General features: G+C 43.0%; 2 protein-coding genes across 8 annotated transcripts in view; one reads left to right on the top strand and one right to left on the bottom strand.

Annotated features, from left to right (window-relative positions):
• Positions 1–14,771, bottom strand: part of LOC111592818 (Down syndrome cell adhesion molecule-like protein Dscam2) — a 52,100-nt gene extending 37,329 nt beyond the window's left edge. For 3 of the 6 annotated variants that reach the window (XM_023305235.2, XM_023305240.2, XM_023305241.2), the window contains exons 1-2: positions 14,308–14,369; positions 3,443–3,756 (exon numbers count right to left, since the gene is read on the bottom strand). In XM_023305235.2, coding sequence (XP_023161003.2) covers positions 3,443–3,494 — 52 coding nt within the window. In that variant the 5' untranslated portion in view covers positions 3,495–3,756; positions 14,308–14,369. Of the gene's footprint in view, positions 1–3,442; positions 3,757–14,307; positions 14,370–14,580; positions 14,665–14,713 lie in introns of those variants that run through there. The other 3 variants (XM_023305237.2, XM_023305238.2, XM_023305236.2) reach the window with 3 other exon arrangements.
• Positions 14,772–15,087: 316 nt separating this feature from the next.
• Positions 15,088–17,212, top strand: LOC111592819. Of its 2 annotated transcripts, none has more exons than XM_023305243.2 (3): positions 15,088–15,270; positions 15,345–16,036; positions 16,510–17,212. In XM_023305243.2, the coding sequence occupies exons 1-3, from the start codon at positions 15,111–15,113 to the stop codon at positions 16,924–16,926; spliced, it is 1,269 nt and encodes a 422-aa protein (XP_023161011.1). In that variant the 5' UTR covers positions 15,088–15,110; the 3' UTR covers positions 16,927–17,212. The 2 variants fall into 2 exon arrangements, with proteins under 2 accessions (XP_023161011.1, XP_023161010.1); XM_023305242.2 differs by having other exon boundaries at positions 15,088–15,288.
• Positions 17,213–17,528: the final 316 nt, after the last annotated feature.

Below are 17,528 nucleotides of genomic sequence, written 5' to 3'. Positions count from 1 at the left end.
ACGTTGCCATTTGATTGAGGCACTGGCCCCAGCCCCAGCCCCAGCGCCAGGCAGCGCTTTACATTTAAAGCAGGCAGCTGGCTGAGGCAGCTGCTAAGCAGCTAAAGCTAAGGCCTGTGGGCCGCAGCAACTCGCACTCGCCACGCCCCCTGCGCGCTCAGTTCAAGTGCACGCATTTTTCTGCTTAAAAGCCTCGACTAATGCGAGGCGTCTGCTTCAGTCGAGCGTTTCACTGCCTAAAACCCCCAGCCCCAAGTCTCTGTCTCGACGCAACAGAGCGTAACGGTATTTGTGTATATATAACTGTGTGCGTGTGTGTGTACGTGTGTGTACATGTGTGTATGTGTGTGTTAGCAAAGTGTATTTGCTTAGGTCATATCACGCACTGCGCTGCCAGCTCCTTGACTTTATTCAGCTGTTGCCGCTTCGACGCAAACATCAAGCAAAGAAAACAAGTGAAGCGCTGAACGACTGGCAGTTACCCTGTACTTTGCTTATAGCTAGTCTCTTTTAGAGTCACATACGCCGGCTTGGCTTTTGCTATTGACTTGCCTCCAGGTGTGGCATGCCCTGTTGCTGTTGTGTCTCTTTACAGGGTATGCGCATGGCATAGCTGCTGAGCGCCTGCCTATTGTTGTGATTGAACTGAAACATTTTAATGCTACATCTGAATTTTCGTTATTGACAAAGCGCAGCTGTTGTTGCTGCTGCCGTACATGTTGCTGCTGTGCATGTTGCTGTTGCCAGTTGTTGTTGTTATTGTTGCTGCTGCGTTGCGCACAAAAGTATGCAATTAAATTGCAGCTGCTAAAAGTGAAAAGCATTTCAATTAATGTTGCAGACATTGCTGTTGCAGCAGTTGTTGCTGTTGCAGCAGTTGCTGCTGTTGCTTCGCTAATGAGCGCCAACTTTTAAAGTCACAACGACAACTGCAGACAAAGGCGCACGTCACGTTGAGCTGTGTCGAGTTTTGTGCCATAAAACTGAATTATTGAAAAGCACACGTTTCACTTTTGTTTGTGTTGTTGTTGCTGCAGCTCAAAGAAACCAAGTCAACAGCAGCAACAGCACCAACTGCAGCAACAACAATGGCTAAACTTTGTAAGCCTCGCGGCAACTCGAGGCGGCGGCATCATTTACAAGCCAACTCGTAGCCAACTTTCTGCCGCTAGCGTGCACCAACACTTCAGGGCACAAAGCAACAGCAGCAGCAGCAGCAGCAACAGCAACAGCAGCAGCAACAACAGCAACAACTGGGCGCAAATGTTAATTGCAGTTTTTAAGCAGACGCTAGACATAATTAGAGCTGCTCATTGTCTAATGTATCATGGCATTTAGCAACCGAATATGCAACACGCCTTGCAGCAACACACACACACACACGCCAGCAACACCAAGTTCAACAACACGCCCTCGAAATGTGAACGACCTCGAATGTCACATTGCAACACACACACACACATAGTGTGGCAAGGGCCAGTCGGTGGGCGTGGCATTTCGTCAGCAGCTCAACGGGTGGCGGCCAAGATTATGCAGCCAGGCCGACTGGCTGGGCATGCCATTTGACGAAACAAAAAGCGAACAGCAATGGCAAAGCCAAGTAAACAGGCAGCAGCAAGAGCGCCTTTTGTGGCATTGTCCAAGCCAGCGACAGCATGCAGCGCATAATCAGCAACATGCAGCAGCAGCAGCAGCACGAAGAAAAGCCTAGACTGTCACAGTCAGGGACCAGCAGCCCGCCTTTTGCTAGACCATAGGAAATAAAGCGCCTGTGGCTGCCAGGCAAAGGACGTTAGCTGGGCGGGCACATGCTGTCGTTGATCTTTTGCTGATAACTTTGGCTTTTTAAGTTGAGCGCACAAAAAGAAAAACACAAAAACAAAAAACCTGAAATAAAATGCCAACCAGGATATCAACTAAAAGGCGGCCATAGAGAGAGGGCCATAGAGAGAGGGCCATAGAGAGAGGGCTTGTTAGCCAAAGTGGACAAAGTGGCTGTGGCAATGTTGCAGGCGACAGCGCACAAAAGACAAGTCAAAGAAGCGACAGTAACAGCAACAGCAGCAGCAGCAGCAACAGCAACAACATGCAACTGGCTACGCAGCTTAATTATTTTCAGAAAAAAGTGTTGCATGCTGCAAGGCGCTCAAGGACCACTGAAAAGAAGAAGTGAATAAGAGACGAATAGTTATGCTGCATGCTTCCTTATTGACAAGGATTTCATTAAATATTTTAAATATTTTGATACTTTTTAAAACTGCCAAAAAGTAAAATATATTTTTATAAAAAATCTTTTTATTAATATGAAGTCTTTGTCACTATGAAAGATCATACTTATAGAGAGCCAGCCGGCTGTATGCGATCAATTACTCCTGCCTTCTCTCACTGTCCCCTTCCACTTGCTCTCAATCACTTCAGATTAAGCTGAAGAAATAGTTGTATACTGTGCGTATACGTGATATAAATTCAGAGCGCTTCTCTTGAGCCAGAACTTAAGTTACATATATATATTGATACTTTTCTATATAGAAGTATGTATGTCAATATGTATGTATGTATATATGTTGGTCTACTAATCAAACTCTTGCATATATATGCCTAAAATCAAGTTAGAATATAGATATAACTGAGCTAATTGAGTGGTTTTTGATGGGCTGCTTAAAAGTCAATATGAATAGAATAATTATGAGATATATATGTGTATAAATATAAAATATATAATAATAAGTTAGCAAAGTATTTTCTAAAACCTTTGGCCTTCTTTACGACTGTTGCTCCAAGCGCTTAAAGCTGCGCTCAAAAGTTAATAAAATTATTAGTAAGCCACTTCTCGTATTTCATATATAAATATATATATAATATATAATCATATATTTGTCTAAAATTTTTAATACAATATTTTCAACAAAACTCCATAACATATAGTTTTGCAAATATGAAATTTTCAATGTGTTTGCGTTGCTGAAAATATAATAAAATTAACTGCGCTCACACGTGCTCAAATTTTATGTTGCATAATCAATAAGCGAGGTGTGCTCAAACTGTAGTTTCAAAAATATTTGTATTTATGTTTTTTAACCTTTAAAGTATTCTTCTTCTGAGTTTCCTTTTTTGTGCTGCTTCGCTGCCATTTATATCTGCTATAAGCAAAACATCCTGCTTACATGGGACTCTTCAGCTTGCGGAAAGAAGAAAAAGTGAGGCCAGGTCGATGGCTGCCCCCTGATTAGTCTCTCGATTTGATATTCACAGAATTTCTTTAGAATTAACAAAAATACAATACGTTGGCAATACTCTTTGAACAGACCTCCTACATATATATATATTTCTATATGTATCATATATATTATTATATTTTTTATAGATTTGCATAACTCATTGCAGCAATTGCTATGTGTCAGCAATTGCTATGTGTCAGGGGGTTGGGGCCTGCGGTACTCACCTCGTATGATGTACAGGATCAGGACAGCCTTAAAAAGGCTGTGTAAATCCATTTTTTATGAGCACTAATGCTTTCCATTACATTTTTTATGTGTGAGTTTGAAACGCCGAATTTCGCTGATGTTTTTCCTCTTTGTCGCGTTACAAATTTATTTGTCGTTGTTTTTCTTTTGCCGTTTGTTTGTTTGTTTATTTAATTTCTTCTGTTTTGTTTGGCGCACACATGAACAGATTTGCGCTGTGATTGAAGCTTTTTAATGGCTGCGCGTCTGATATCGTTCTTTTTCCTGTTTCTGTTTATTTGCGTTTTACGCGCTGCGAAATTCATTAAAATCTTTAATGCGAGTGTTAGAAAATTCATTATTTATTTATGTGCTCGGGCAGCACTTGAAAGCTGCGCTCAGTTCGCTGAACTTTGAACCCAGCTGCCGCTTTCTTTGGACTCATGCAAATTTATTTTAAAGCTGCGCAGTTGAAGCTGAAGTTTGGCTTTTCTCTACGTATTTTTTTTTGGTTCCCTTTTGTTGCAACGCTTGTGATTTCACTTGACGACAGTCAGTCAACTGTCAGCGCGGCTATTAATCATGTCACACACACACACAAGCAAGGGAAAGGAATATGGAACGAACTGCCTTCGCAGTGTATGTAAACCAAACTTAATAGACGTGCTGCGGGAGAAGTAAAACCATTTCCGCTATGTGCAACCCCAGGCAGAGTCACCTTTGAAGCTTAGCCGATTGCTGCTGCAATCTAACAACTATTAGACATGGCTCGTTAGCTGCACTGAACAATCTGCAGACCCAGCCAAGGCGTCAATTGCTTAGTCTGAACAGCACTCCAAGGAAAATTAAGTTACAGAAAATATTGCATACTTTCAGGCTTACAATTAAATTGAATTGCTTAAGCTTGTGGCTCACTGCTGCCCAGTGCAGCGCAGATTGTGGCAAAAGTGAACTCTTAAAATGCTTTCTAGGTTCGTTTATAATGATTTGACAACGCTTAAATGTTTGTAGTCCTTTTAGATATTAAACAACTACTTCATAGTGGAATTTGGTAAGACCTGAAAATCAATATAAGCACGATCAGGCGACAAGCTGCGAGCCGTATTAAAGTAGCGCAAAGCGCTCCAATTAAATGCAGTTGGTTTTTGTCAATAAATGAATACAAGTAAAGCCCACACAGACACGCACATACACACACTCACAGCCACACACACACACGCACAGGCACTTGAGTCCATTGCAAAGATAAACGAGCCAAAGGCAGGCGCGTTCCCCTTGTCACGCATTCATACATAAGTTTTGCTTCATGTTATCCCCATTGGTTTTCCCTAGTTTTTCCATCATTTTTTGTTCCATGGGCTTTTCCTGGTTGCTTTTTGCGGCCCCCTTTGAGCGCATTTTATGCGCGCCGGCAAAAATTATGCATCAGCGCGAAATTGGAGCGCCATAAGTTGAGCTCAAGTGAACAGATATCAAGCTTCTAAGCCGCCCTATATGACTTGCCTGCCTGCCGCGCCTGCCTGCCCCTGCTCTATGAGTGTACACTCAACACGTCTGTCGCTTGACATGACATTAACTTGCCCCGTGACCAGTCCAAAAAATCCAGTGACTGCTCCCCAAGGTAAGATCCTGTATGCTGCGCAAAACTGAAAGAAATATTCGTTGCGAAAACTATGCAAAGGGGACAGACAGCTTGATAAGCAGCAAGAACAAGAGAAAATGACAAAAACATGCAAGCAGGAGTGCTGCGGGCGGCTACGGTAGCCGACTGCGCAATACTCTGTCGACAGAGTAGCAAGCTGTGACTTGCTGACTGTGACTTGCTAACTATGAATTGTACTTTGCGGCGTCAAAAGTGTGACTTGCAAACTGTGACTAGCAAACTGTGACTTGCAAACTGTGACTTGAAAACTGTGACTTGAAAACTGTGACTTGAAAACTGTGACTTGAAAACTGTGACTTAAAAACTTGTGGCTTGCAAACTGCGACTTGAAAACTGTGACTTTAGAACTGTGACTTGAAAACTGTGACTAGAAAACTGTGACTAGAAAACTGTGACTAGAAAACTGCGACCTGAAAACTATGACTTTAAAACTGTGACTTGCAAACTGTGACTTGAAAACTGTGACTTTAACACAGTGAAACTGTGACTTGAAACTGTGACTTCAAAACTTTGACTTTTATACTGTGACTCTCATACTGTGACTGTGACAAACAATAACTAGACATAACGGTAACTAGACATAACTAATCTGTTTCCTAATTTGTTGAGCTCCCATTAGATTCTTTGCACTGCTAAGCCAAATATACTCGTTTTCACTCTATTCACGGGGCACACAAGAACAAAAACCAATATACTCCGTGTTGTCTTAACTCAACAGCGTATAAAATAAGAGAAACAACACAGTAAAACTGTCAATAACGATAAAGGGAACTCAACGACTGGAAATGGGACCCAAAACAACAACAACAACAGCCAGAAGAAGAAGAGAAGCAACGGCAACAGCAGCAGCAGCAACAAAAGTGCCGTTTAAGCAACATGGAAATTATGCCCAGTGCGAATATCAACAGCAAACACTGTGCAAATCTTTTTCTTTTCGCTCTCCACTGTTTTTCGCTTCTTTTTATTTCTCTACAACATTTTTTTTCTTTTTTTTCTCCTTGTTTTTCGGCTTTTAGTGTGTAAAAAATCATGACTTGGCAATTATGCGGCAAATGTGCGCACTGGGCATGCACAGCGGCAAACAAAAGTCAGCCATAGATAGAGGAGAGAGAGAAAGTGGGCGAGAGGGGGAGAGAGCTTGACAGGGAGGGAGCATAAATATTACGCATACGCCGCAGTGCACGGGCAACGTTTGCTAAATTGCTGGCAATTAGTTTAAAAGTGCGAGCACAACACAACCAAAAGAAAGAAACAATAGAAAAAAGCAGAAAAAATGGGAAAATTATAGAAAATTGCAAGCCTAAGCAGATTTGCCTATGCAATTGGAGTTCAGTAAGGCGTAAAAAGTACGGGAGAGAAGAGAGACGAAGCGAGGGAGAAAGATGCAAAACTAAACAACTTTATGATGTTCCCAGAAAGCAGAACAGCTGCATTTCAACTTGTGAACCTTAGGAATATAAAAAGAAGAAAATATATTACAAAATATTATCTTAAAAATTATATAAAATAAATGTATACACTTAATATGTAGAGAGACAGCTTAATTTGGCCAACTTTTTAGCAGTTTAAAACAGATCTTTATTAACTTTAACTAAGCCACATTAAACCCATTTTAAGTTTAAAAAAAAAAACTAGAAAAAAGTAAAGCGCTTAAATATATTTGTAGGCATATTTAAGCGCTTTACTTTTTTCTAATTTTTTTTAAACTTTAAATGGGTTTAATGTGGCTTAATTAATTATATACTTATAGGCATATTTAAGCGCTTTACTTTTTTCTAATTTTTTTAAACTTTAAATGGGTTCAATATGGCTTTATTAAAGTTAAGTAAGATCTGTTTTCAAACTGCTAAAAAGTTAACTTTTACTTTACCAACTTTCTCAAGCTTCTATAGAAGTCTTTTTCAGCTGTTCATGGAAGCCAATGCTGAATGCGGCTTAAAGCTTAACAAAATTTGATTTTGCCAAGTTTGAGGCTTCTCTAAAAGCTTGAAGGATTCAATTTAATCTCAAATGTTTCTAAAAAAAGTTTCAGTTCCACACTTTCGTCTGTATTTCGCCTATTAACAAGCCTTGTAGAAACATGGAATGTTATTATAATTAAACCTAAACTAAGCTATGTTAAATATATTTGTATATGCAGCACTTAAAGCAAGATTCGAGAGAGAATTCAATGAAATTAGTTAGTGAGTTGCCTTGGCTTTATTTTAATAATTTGCAAGCATAAATTAAACTGGAAAGGCATAAAGGCAATTCGGCTTCAACATAAGTAGAAGTAAAGCAAGACATGGCCTATTCAAGCTGCTTACAGCTGGAAATGGACACGCTTAGAAGAGACTGCCTTGCCTCATTCAACTGCCAACCTTTTTCTGCCCCAATTTCGCCAAGTGGCGAGCATAAATGAAACTTGGAACGACCAAGGCCTGTAATATGAGACTAAGAAGTAGTGCGCATAGATTGATTGGAAGTCTTTGTAGGCTCAGGGCATCAGTCTGCCTTTCGGCGGGTTGGGCTCACAAGTTTTTATCGTTTGCCTTTGTAAGCGCTGCTTATGTCCATTTCACTTAGCTGCCGCCTTTGGCCAAAGGCTTAAGCACTTTACAGTCAAGTTGGATATATTTATGTTACACTTAACGTTGTCTCCGCGGCCTGCGCGCTGCCTGACGGGCTGTCAGCGGCAATTTGTGCGCGCTGCCAAACTGAAATTTGCAGCAAAGCCTGCCACAGACACATAGCGCCCGACTAGACAGGATACACAAGACACACACAGGGAGAGGAAGAGAGGGAGAGGGGCGCACAGACATTGGCAATTTATAGACTTCGACACTTTGGGGAAAAATTGCTCAAGTTGGCGTCGCCTGTTGCCAAATACGTGATTTATTTTAATAGATAATCATTACGCCATCGATTCCGATCATGTCCGAAGCTCCATTTGCTCAGCTTGTGGCACACACACAGCTTGTTGCATGCCACATGTAGTACGTGCGTCAATAAATCAAAAGCAAATGGCTTTCAGTTTATTGTTTTGCGCCGGAGCTTGAAGAAAAAACTTTAGAAATTGCTACGCCACATTGCGCATACGCCGCGTGGGCCAGGCCTTAAAGGCTTCGCTGCCAGCTGCATGCTGCATTCCGTTGCACGGTTCATTCACATGGCAGTCGCCGCACTGCACACGTATTTAAATTGTGCCATTATGCACTCGAAGCTACGGCCCAGCCCACACATTCCGAGCCAGAGTCCTCTCTCACTAATGACTTTTTATGGCAGCAGCAGCGGCTGCTGCTGCCAGCGCAAAGGGTTACCCGCAAAAAATCAATACAATGCATGGGCCAGCGTGTCCTGGACCAGGACAAAAACAATGGCCGCCGTTTCAGCTCTGGCTGCCTGTCTGTTGCATTGTAACACTGGCCGACCGAGACCAGACCGGACAGTCCGTCCGCACGTCCGACTGACTGGCCACAAACAAATGCAGCCAACGAGACAAAACACTACACAAAAAATGAGTAAAAATAAAAATAAAAACAAAAACAAAAACAAGGCAAAAGAAAATCAATAGACCAAATGAGTGCAAAAGCGAGAAATCTACCAAAACCGAGTGCGCCGGCTGCAGCCAGAGCAAAAGGCAACAACAAAATGTTCAACGAAATATTTTATGCATATACCATAACTATATAAAGGGCATGTGAAAAGATACAGAGAGCGAGACAGAGAGAGAGAGAGAGAGAAAGAGCAAGAGCATTGCAGATCGACTAGCAAATACTCTGCTTGCATGGCATGACATGTTGCTAAGCACCGAAATATCTTCCGAAAATCTCTTTCTAAATCTCTCTTCTATCTTTCTCTTTCTCTCTCTCTCTCTCTCACTCTCTTTCTTTCTTCTTCTTTATGACTATCTCTCCCTCTTTTTATTCTATCCTTCTCTTTCCCTCTCTCTCTCTCTTTCTTTCTTTTTCTTTATGACTTTCTCTCTCCCTTTCTATTCACATCTGTGTTTCTACGTATTCCTTGGACTCTTTCTGCCTCTCTCTCTGCTATACTTCTCTCTCTCTCTCTCTCTCTCTCTCTCTTTATATTTTTATCTCTTCCTTTATCTTTCTCTCGGCCTTTCTGTATCTATTTTATCTCTTTCTCTTTCTTCTTTATGTCTCTCCCTTTCTTTTTCTTTATGACTCCCTCTCTCTCTCTCTCTCTCTTTCTTTTTATATCTGTCTTTTTACCTCACTCTCTCACTTCCTCACTCCTTCACTCTCTAACTCTCCCTCTCTCTCTCTCTCTCTCTCTCTCTCTGTCTCATTTTTCTTCAATTTATAGGGTATTTAATTAACTTGCTAATATAATTTAGAACATTCGTCGATTTTATATCTTTAGTATTTATTGATAGACTTAAAGATGCTCTTTATATGCCTATATTTGCCTATTCTAAAGGGAGGATTAGGCTGCTAAGCTGCACGCTTTTAAGATTTTCTGCTTCGTCAACCTAAGTCCTTTGACTTCAATGCAAACTGGAACTAGTTAAGCTTGCCACAGCTAGTAGTTGCATAGTAGCTAACCTTTGTAGTCATATTTGTATATATAGGGTATATAAATATGCAAAAAAAAAACGAAAAAATCAGTGAGAAACTTGGCTGGTGATGCTGTTGTTGTTGTTGTTGTTGTTGTTGTTGTTGTTGTTGTTGTTGTTGTTGTTGTTGTTTTGGCTGCCTGAAGTGCACATAAAAATCATTTAAAAACAGCAGCGACGCCAGCTTCGCAGTCAGATAGAAGAAGGTTGGGCAGCAGCAGCAGCAGGTGCAGCCGCAGCCCCAAAAGGTGAGCCCAAATCGAGCTGATGGGCGTGATGCCTGCTGCCTGCTGCCTGCTGCCTGCTGCCCGCTGCCACTGCCTTGTGCCCCAAAAGGGGTTCGCCGTGATTCAGTGCAAAAAAATTGAGTTCAGCGTCGCCGTCGCCGTCGCCGTCGCCGTTGCCACACAAAATGGGTCTAAAGTCATAAACTTTTTGCACATCGCAGCTGATGCCAGCGTTGAGTAGTTGTTGTTGCTGTTGCTGTTGTTGTTGTTGCTGCTCAGTGATTTTTCCTTGCCTTTGGCTTTTACTACGCCGCACTCTGCTGGGCTTTTGTTTTTTCTTCCTTTCCTTCGCTTCTCTCATGACTAACGAGCAAAATATTGGGTTAAGTAAAAATGAGCAGGAGCTGGGCGTGGCAGAGGGGCAAAAGCTATTGCCAAATAAGTGAACAGTTGGCTAAGGGCACAGGCAAATGTGCAGAAACAATAGTGTTCTTGACACAAGAAGTGCCTACCTGCTATATAAAACCATTTCGACTTGGAAGGGGGCAAAAGTCAGTTGAGAAAATGACAGAGTGCTTTAAAGGCAAACAGCGCTTCAACTGTTTGGGAATTCTAAGAGCTTTGTCAGCAAGCAATTGTAGTTAGTTTAAGGTATTCCAACTTGACTTGGCTTAACTTCAAATCAAAGTTTCTCGCTCTCGTAATTCATGCCACTTCATAGCGCCAAGCCGCACGCGGCGTAAGCTGCTTCAACTGTTTCTGTTGCAGTCGGGCGTTAGCGACTGCGTAATGCGCGTTCACTTCCAAGAACAGTTGAAACTTTCGTAGTAAATCTGAAGATGGCCGAGTCTGCAGTAACTTAATTATCAAATTTTGGTAGCTCCAGCTGCTCCATACAATACTCAAGAACTAATATACTCTTCTTCCCCATGAACACTATATGAAAAGCTAAACTTTTCACGCTTCGCTGTCTGTCATCAAACGCCTTTTGGTTGAGACCTTGTTTGACACCTCGGCTCAAGCCATGGTGCACGTGTCCTTCCCTCCCCCTCCCCCTCCCCCGGCCCGCTTCGCACATCAATCAAATGTTTCTAGACAGACATAAACAGAAATGCGAAAATTTTAAATACCCGGCCGGCAGCTTGTGAGCTTTTGCGCTGAAAATGTCACACGCCAATCACAAAAATTTGCTTGCCAGGTCGTTACCAGCGAACAGATATGGCTATGGCTATATATATATCGCATGTTATATATACATTTACAGTTATACACAATTGGACTACATAAAATAAACGTGTGGCGCAGGAGCAGGCAGCGCCCATTCATATATCATATTTAGATGGCGTCGACCTTTTTGGCATTTGTTTTGTGCAACACTTTTTGGGGTCGCGTCTGTTTTTAGGCTGTCGCTTTTGACAGGCAATGCAGGGAGCATTACGAGCTGGGGTTTGCGCTTTAAAGCGCGAATGAAAACGGAATGATGTGCTACGAAATACCCTCACCAAAAGAAATGTGCCCAAAATATTTATCAGCAGTTACAGATGTATCATATAATGCTATATACAGTTACAGCAGCTCAAGATTTATCAGATAATGTTATATAGTAACAGCAGCTCGAGTTAAACAAGAGTCAGCCTGTTGATAATATGTTTAGCATAGCCTTCTACTTAGAGACGACTGTATGAGAGTTAATTAAAGTTGTCTACAGTGCCAATGTGATATACCCTCTGCCAGCATTCAGTTAGGGTATTATTAGCACTGCAGCTGCCAGCTTGCAGGCAACTTGCAGTGCGCATATTTTGCTGGCGGCGCGAAAGTGATTTCTTAATTTGTTACAACAAACTTGGCAGTTATAAGAACTGACACACACACAGACAGAGAGAGCTCTTGCATGTGTGTGTGTGCGTGTTAAAGTTACATGAACTTTCTTCCGAGTGGAAGTTTCCTTTTCAAGCTCAGGCTGCCTGCGCCGTACGTGACTTTTGTGGTAAATGATGGATTAGGGTCGGCGCCCAGCAACAACAACAACAGCAAAAAAGTGAAACTTGCCGCACAACTAATTAATGACAGCAACAGCAACTGCGACGCATTCGCCGCTTTTTTTCGTTTACTACGAAAACGTTTTACATTGCGCATACGCACGTTGCGTATACGCAATGTGAGCCATTGCAGCTGTTTGCCAAAATAAAAGGGCTACAACAACAACAACAAATTGGGCTAGTAACTGGTTAACTGGCAGCTGCACATAAGCTGCTGCTGCTGCTGCTGCTGCGTACGATGCTCCAGCACGAGCACGTAAAATTTAAATAAACCAATCCATTTATCGTTTCGTTGCCGGCTGCAACAATTACTACGACAACTACTACGACGACGACGCACATGGGCGGCCATTTTGTGAGTGCATGCGTGAGCATGCATGTGTGTGTGTGTGTGGTCACTTCCGCATGAAATACGAGCGATTTTTACTACACATCAGCAACAGCAACGCAGCAGCAGCAGCAGCAGTCGACACACGCCGCTCTGTTGTCCAGTGTGTGTATGCGGCAATCGATAAATTTCATGTGTGTGCGTGTGTATGCAGCCTCGTGTTTTATATAGTAGTATATAGTGTATGCCGGCACAGACAGATTTATAGTTTGTCTCATGGCGGCAACATTCAAAATAGTTGCAGCAGCTGCAACAGCAACTCGTTCATAAAATCAATAGGCGCGCTGCTCCCACACTCTCTCTCTCTCTCTCTGTCTCGCTCTCGATTGCCGGCCGGTTTGAGGATTATTTATGTGCAGCATAGGCCCAAAATAAAAAACCTCGCTCTAATTGCAGTAAATAAGTCACTTGGCAGCTGCCAGCTGCCAGCTGCCAGAGTCTAATTGCTCGACATAATGAAAGAAAATTTCAAATTCTATGCACACACACAATAGCAGCAGCAACATATAATATATACATATATATAGAACGAGGCGACGTCAAACAATTAAATGGCAATTACACAAAAGGTGGGCCGTCTGCCAAGGGTACGTGGCACAGCGTCGCTAAACGTGTCTTACAATTTGCCCGCGCTCGAAAAGGATTCGAGTCGAGGCACTTAATGAGCGGCACACGCCGGCAGAACCCTTGGATTACATATGCTGTGCAGGGTTCGAGGGCTAAGAAGAGCTATCTTAAATAAAGCATTTCAAAGGCCGCCAATTAGAGAGCCGAGCTTAATCCAATTCGAGTTGTTGGCAAACAAATTCCAGTTGCAAGCAAACTCTTTGAAGCTTAGAGGGAACTGTCTTAGGAGCACATAAATATATGCTAATGAAACATTGCTACTTTCTTTATGATAGCTATAGCAAGTCAAAATGACTTAAACTCTTTGAGAATTCGAGGAGTTTCAGTTTACTTATGCAAGGTAACCTTATTTGCCTTAGCTTAACTTCGAATCTAAATTTATTGCTCTCGAAATTCATGCCACTTCATAGAGCTTAGTCATCTTAACTCGGAATAATCTCAATTTCTTATTAAGTTTAACTGCTTCTAGGTATATTTATGTTAAATTAAGAGTAATATTATATATAATATATATATTTATATAATATATAATCTATATATATTATCACAGAAGAAACACTGGAATGTATTTTGACTTTCCTGGAAATATTTATCAGATTTTGTTATATATATAATATTTTAATAAAAAAATCTGTTTTACTTATCACTTATGAAATCTTTTATGAAATACAACACATTTTTCAAATTTTCATCGTATCAACTAAACATGATAGAGAGAGGGAATATAAGATTAGAAATATAATCAATCTATAAAGCTGAAAACCTTAAAAACAGAACACATTTAAAAAGTTCTCGAAAAATTCTTTGTCTCAATAATTTCTAAGCAAGAAAATTGCTGAATTATAGAAATTTCTGCCGTCTGCTCCAAGCCACACTCACAATGCTTGCAACATTCAACTAGTGGAAAAGCCTTACAACAAAACCCGAATTCAAACTGCAAACCAAACAGCTTAAGGCAGTCTATAAGTCACAAAATTTTGTTGAAGTTCATAGAAAATGTATTTTCACATTGCGCCATTAGTTGCGACTCGCAACGTGCCACATGCGGCAGCATTAAAAGTTCGCTCCGAACTTCAAAATAAAATCCATTAGAAGCGATTTTCTATTATTTTTTGTTTGTCTTCAGTTGCGAACTAAACGAATTTGCATGCAATTTGGCCCCAAAAACACTTTGCACTTTAGCGCGTTTACCAACACGGGCAAAAAATTCAACAGACTTCTACTTCTTGTTTTTGTTGTTATTGCAATTCAATTTATTTTCAATTTACGGCTGAAGCACGAGCTTGGCAAAGTCTGGCCAAGCACCTTTCATTAGAAAGCAACTTTATCAGCGAAATTTTGCGCGTGAAGCATTTTCCGTACTTGCCCTTTGCTCTTGTTCTTGTTCTTACTGTTGTTGTCCTGTTGCCGGGCGCTTGTTGTTTTACACTGCAGTTTCGCGTAGTATCTACACCAATGCACATGCACACACACAAACACACGCACGCACGCAATGTACATGTATAGCTGCTGTTATTTACACAGCGCGCACGTTGCCGTTGCCTTTGCTTTTGTTGTTACAGTTATAGTTGTTATTGTTATTGTTATTGTTGTTGCTATTGCAGTTTGCCTGCCTATTGCACTTTGCCACCATACATGCTCTTTCGTACACAAACGTTGACAGCGACAGCGCCGGCGCGCTCTCTACATAACGGTTTTAATTGAAACGCTCTCTCTCACTCCTTCGTATGCATGTGGTTGCAGCGCGAAAGGGAGACAACTAACATACGCCGCTCTATGCAAATGAATGCGCTGGGCCCAGGCACAACCACACGCGAGGAACGTCGAACAGCAACTGAATTCATATTGTGGCTGGCCGAAAGACTCGAGATGTTGCCCGTTACCATAGTCGCTGACTGACTGAGTCCACGTGGATGCTGGATGCCAGTGCGCAGATGCGTCGTAGTAAACCGCGTAGTAATTGGATGCTATTCAAATTTCATTCATAGCACACACACACAAACGCGCGCTCACACGCAATTTGACGACTGTTACTTACTTACTATACGTGTTGATCGCAGTGATCTGGCAACGCCAACGGCAATTTGAAATCTGTCACAACTGACCGTTGTGCAACACTGAGCAATCGTTTGTTTTCATTGCCGAGGACGAAATGTCAAAGGAGTATGGCTATGCTCAATTTTGTGGACACGTTTGAGTTGATGGCACTCAACTTCCATGGGGATGAGGAACAGCATCATCGTTTCGTGCACGATGCCAAGCTGCTGATCGATGCGATTGTCAACCAACTGCACAAAAACAATTCCATTTTCAAGGACTATATGGGTGAGCTGCGTAAGACGGGTAAGCCAAGTGTCCTATGCTCCGCAGCTAATGAAAGTCTTCAATCACTGTTGCAGCCTCATTCGTAAGCCAAATTAATATGGATATGCCACTTGGCTTTGAGGTCTTTCTGACCATACGGCTGCCCATCTCGCTCTCGGCCAGCTTCAATGAAAAGCAGCGCAGCGTTCAGCTCTACAGAGCCAACTATACGCATCCGTTCTTCTTTGCCGATGCGATAAATCCGAAATGCATGAATCTGCGCCTGCAGCAGGATCTGCAGCGGGCCGTTGGCCAGGTGGCCTGCATAGCCGGCTACTGGGGCGCCATATACGACATCAAATACACGGCACTCAGCTACAATCGTGTGCCCTTCGCCCACCAGGTGTTCGCGGCGGAAAGGGGCGCCCACAATCGCGGCATTTGCTTCGACTTCATTGTGGCCCTGGAGTTCGATGGCGCCGAGATGCCATTGCCCATATACTACAAGGCGCCCATTTGCTACAAGTGGATCGCCTATGGACTGGTGGACGTCAATCAGAATCACAATTCCGCCGACTGGGGTGTCCTGGTGCCACGCTGGCAGTCGGCCAACATGGGTCTGCGTCTGCGCTCACACAACATGCTCCTGCTGCTGCATCGCCTGCTCTACGCGCAGCGCTGTTTCACCCTGGCCGTTCCGTTCCTGGTCAAGTTCTGCTTCTTCATGACCACCGTGGACTGTGGCGAGCGATACAAGCGCATGGGCGTGGCCCATTTAATGGTAACTGTAAGTGTTGATCTGTTTGCCGCTTGACTGTTTCGACTTGATTCGAAGCCAACTTCTCGTCAGTTCCTGCTTACAGTTTGAAGGAGACTGCCTTGCTGTACACTGTTTTGAGTATGTTAGGCCCCTTGGGAGCTGAGCTTCATTAGGGATCTGACTAAGGCACGCCTACTAACGCCTACAGCAAAATACAAGTCTCTCGGGCAGCTTCACTTCGAGCTAGCTTTAAGTATATAGATGTAATCTAGGACATCCTGTTGCGGTAGTCCTTCGTTGTCCCAAAAGGACAGCTTAGACTGTCAACTGTAGACAGAGTATTGCGTAGTCAGTAACAGGCAACTGCTATAAGCTTTTTGTCCGCCTACAGAGAGCAAGAATCATTTCTTGTATAGTTCGGCTTGGCGTGAACAGAGTATTGCGCAGTCGGCTATAGCCGTCTGCAACATTCCTAAAACCCTCTTTTTATCCACCTCTAGACGCTCGGCCATCAGGTGTTTCGCAACTACTGCGAGCTGATTGTCAAGTCGACGGTAGGCGATCACGCCACGAACATAGCCGCCACAAAGGAGCTGCGCGAGCAGCAGGTGCGCGGGAAGGGCATATTTGCAATGCTGGCCAAGGGTCTCGAATTGAATGTGATAAGCACCCAGTTCATAGCGGACTATTTTCAAATCAAATACCTGAAAGTGACAGAGACAACTGCGCCCGCAACGACAGCAGCAGCAGCGACGCTGCAGAAAAGCAAATCGGCACCGGCGCCGGCACCACCGCCACCGCCCCCACCCGTGCTGCCACCGCTGCCGCCACCGCCGCCGCCGGCGCAACTGAGAGTCACAACAAGAGTAATTCCTCGAGCTGTGCCGCCGTGTCGCAAGCAGCATCGCAGCATTTAGTGAAATATATACGAAATACAAAACGACAAAAGTTAAATTGTGCATTAAGTGGTGCTTCGATGTGGGGCTGCACCACTCTGGCCAGCCAGCCTGCCCAAAGGGTAGCTCTGTGGGTTAGGCTCTATTCGAGTTAACTGTAAATTGGCCAGTCGTTTGTGAGGGACAACAGCGACGTCTCGAATCTCGGTAATAGCGCAACTTTTATGCCCAAAATAAGTGGAACTGACTGAGCACCCACACGCACACACACACCCACACACACACACACACACACACACACACACTAGTGCAGACAAAAGTTAATAAAAGCCAACTAAAAACTAAAGCTCTTTGGGGCTACGTGTCCTTGTTTTACCATGCCCATCCTTTAGCCATAACAGCTACGGCTACAGCTGTGTCTGTGTCTGTGTGGCAAAAAGTTAAATTGCAAATAGCTTGGGTGGGTCCAACCCTCAACTCCTTTTGGCAAAGGGGGAGGGCGACACAGGCGACATGACATTTTAGAAAAATTTGCTTTTATTGTTGGGCAAAACAAAAAACGGGCCGAAAGCAACGAGCAGAAATAAAAACAACTAAAGGAAGAAGGTAGACGTGGCAGCTAG

This window comes from Drosophila hydei, unplaced genomic scaffold (genome assembly GCF_003285905.1).
Source record: "Drosophila hydei strain 15085-1641.00,03,60 unplaced genomic scaffold, DhydRS2 tig00000243-arrow-arrow-pilon, whole genome shotgun sequence".
Lineage (NCBI taxonomy): Eukaryota > Metazoa > Arthropoda > Insecta > Diptera > Drosophilidae > Drosophila > Drosophila hydei.
Note: the sequence above shows the minus strand (reverse complement) of the source record. Positions and strands in the feature narration are given on the sequence as shown.

Coding starts and splice junctions, on each gene's coding strand:
- LOC111592819 (XM_023305242.2), top strand. CDS start 15,111: ATGGCTATGCTCAATTTTGTGGACACGTTTGAGTTGATGGCACTCAAC. Junction 15,289..15,344: donor GGGTGAGCTGCGTAAGACGG/GTAAGCCAAGTG, acceptor TCACTGTTGCAG/CCTCATTCGTAAGCCAAATT. Junction 16,037..16,509: donor TGGCCCATTTAATGGTAACT/GTAAGTGTTGAT, acceptor ATCCACCTCTAG/ACGCTCGGCCATCAGGTGTT.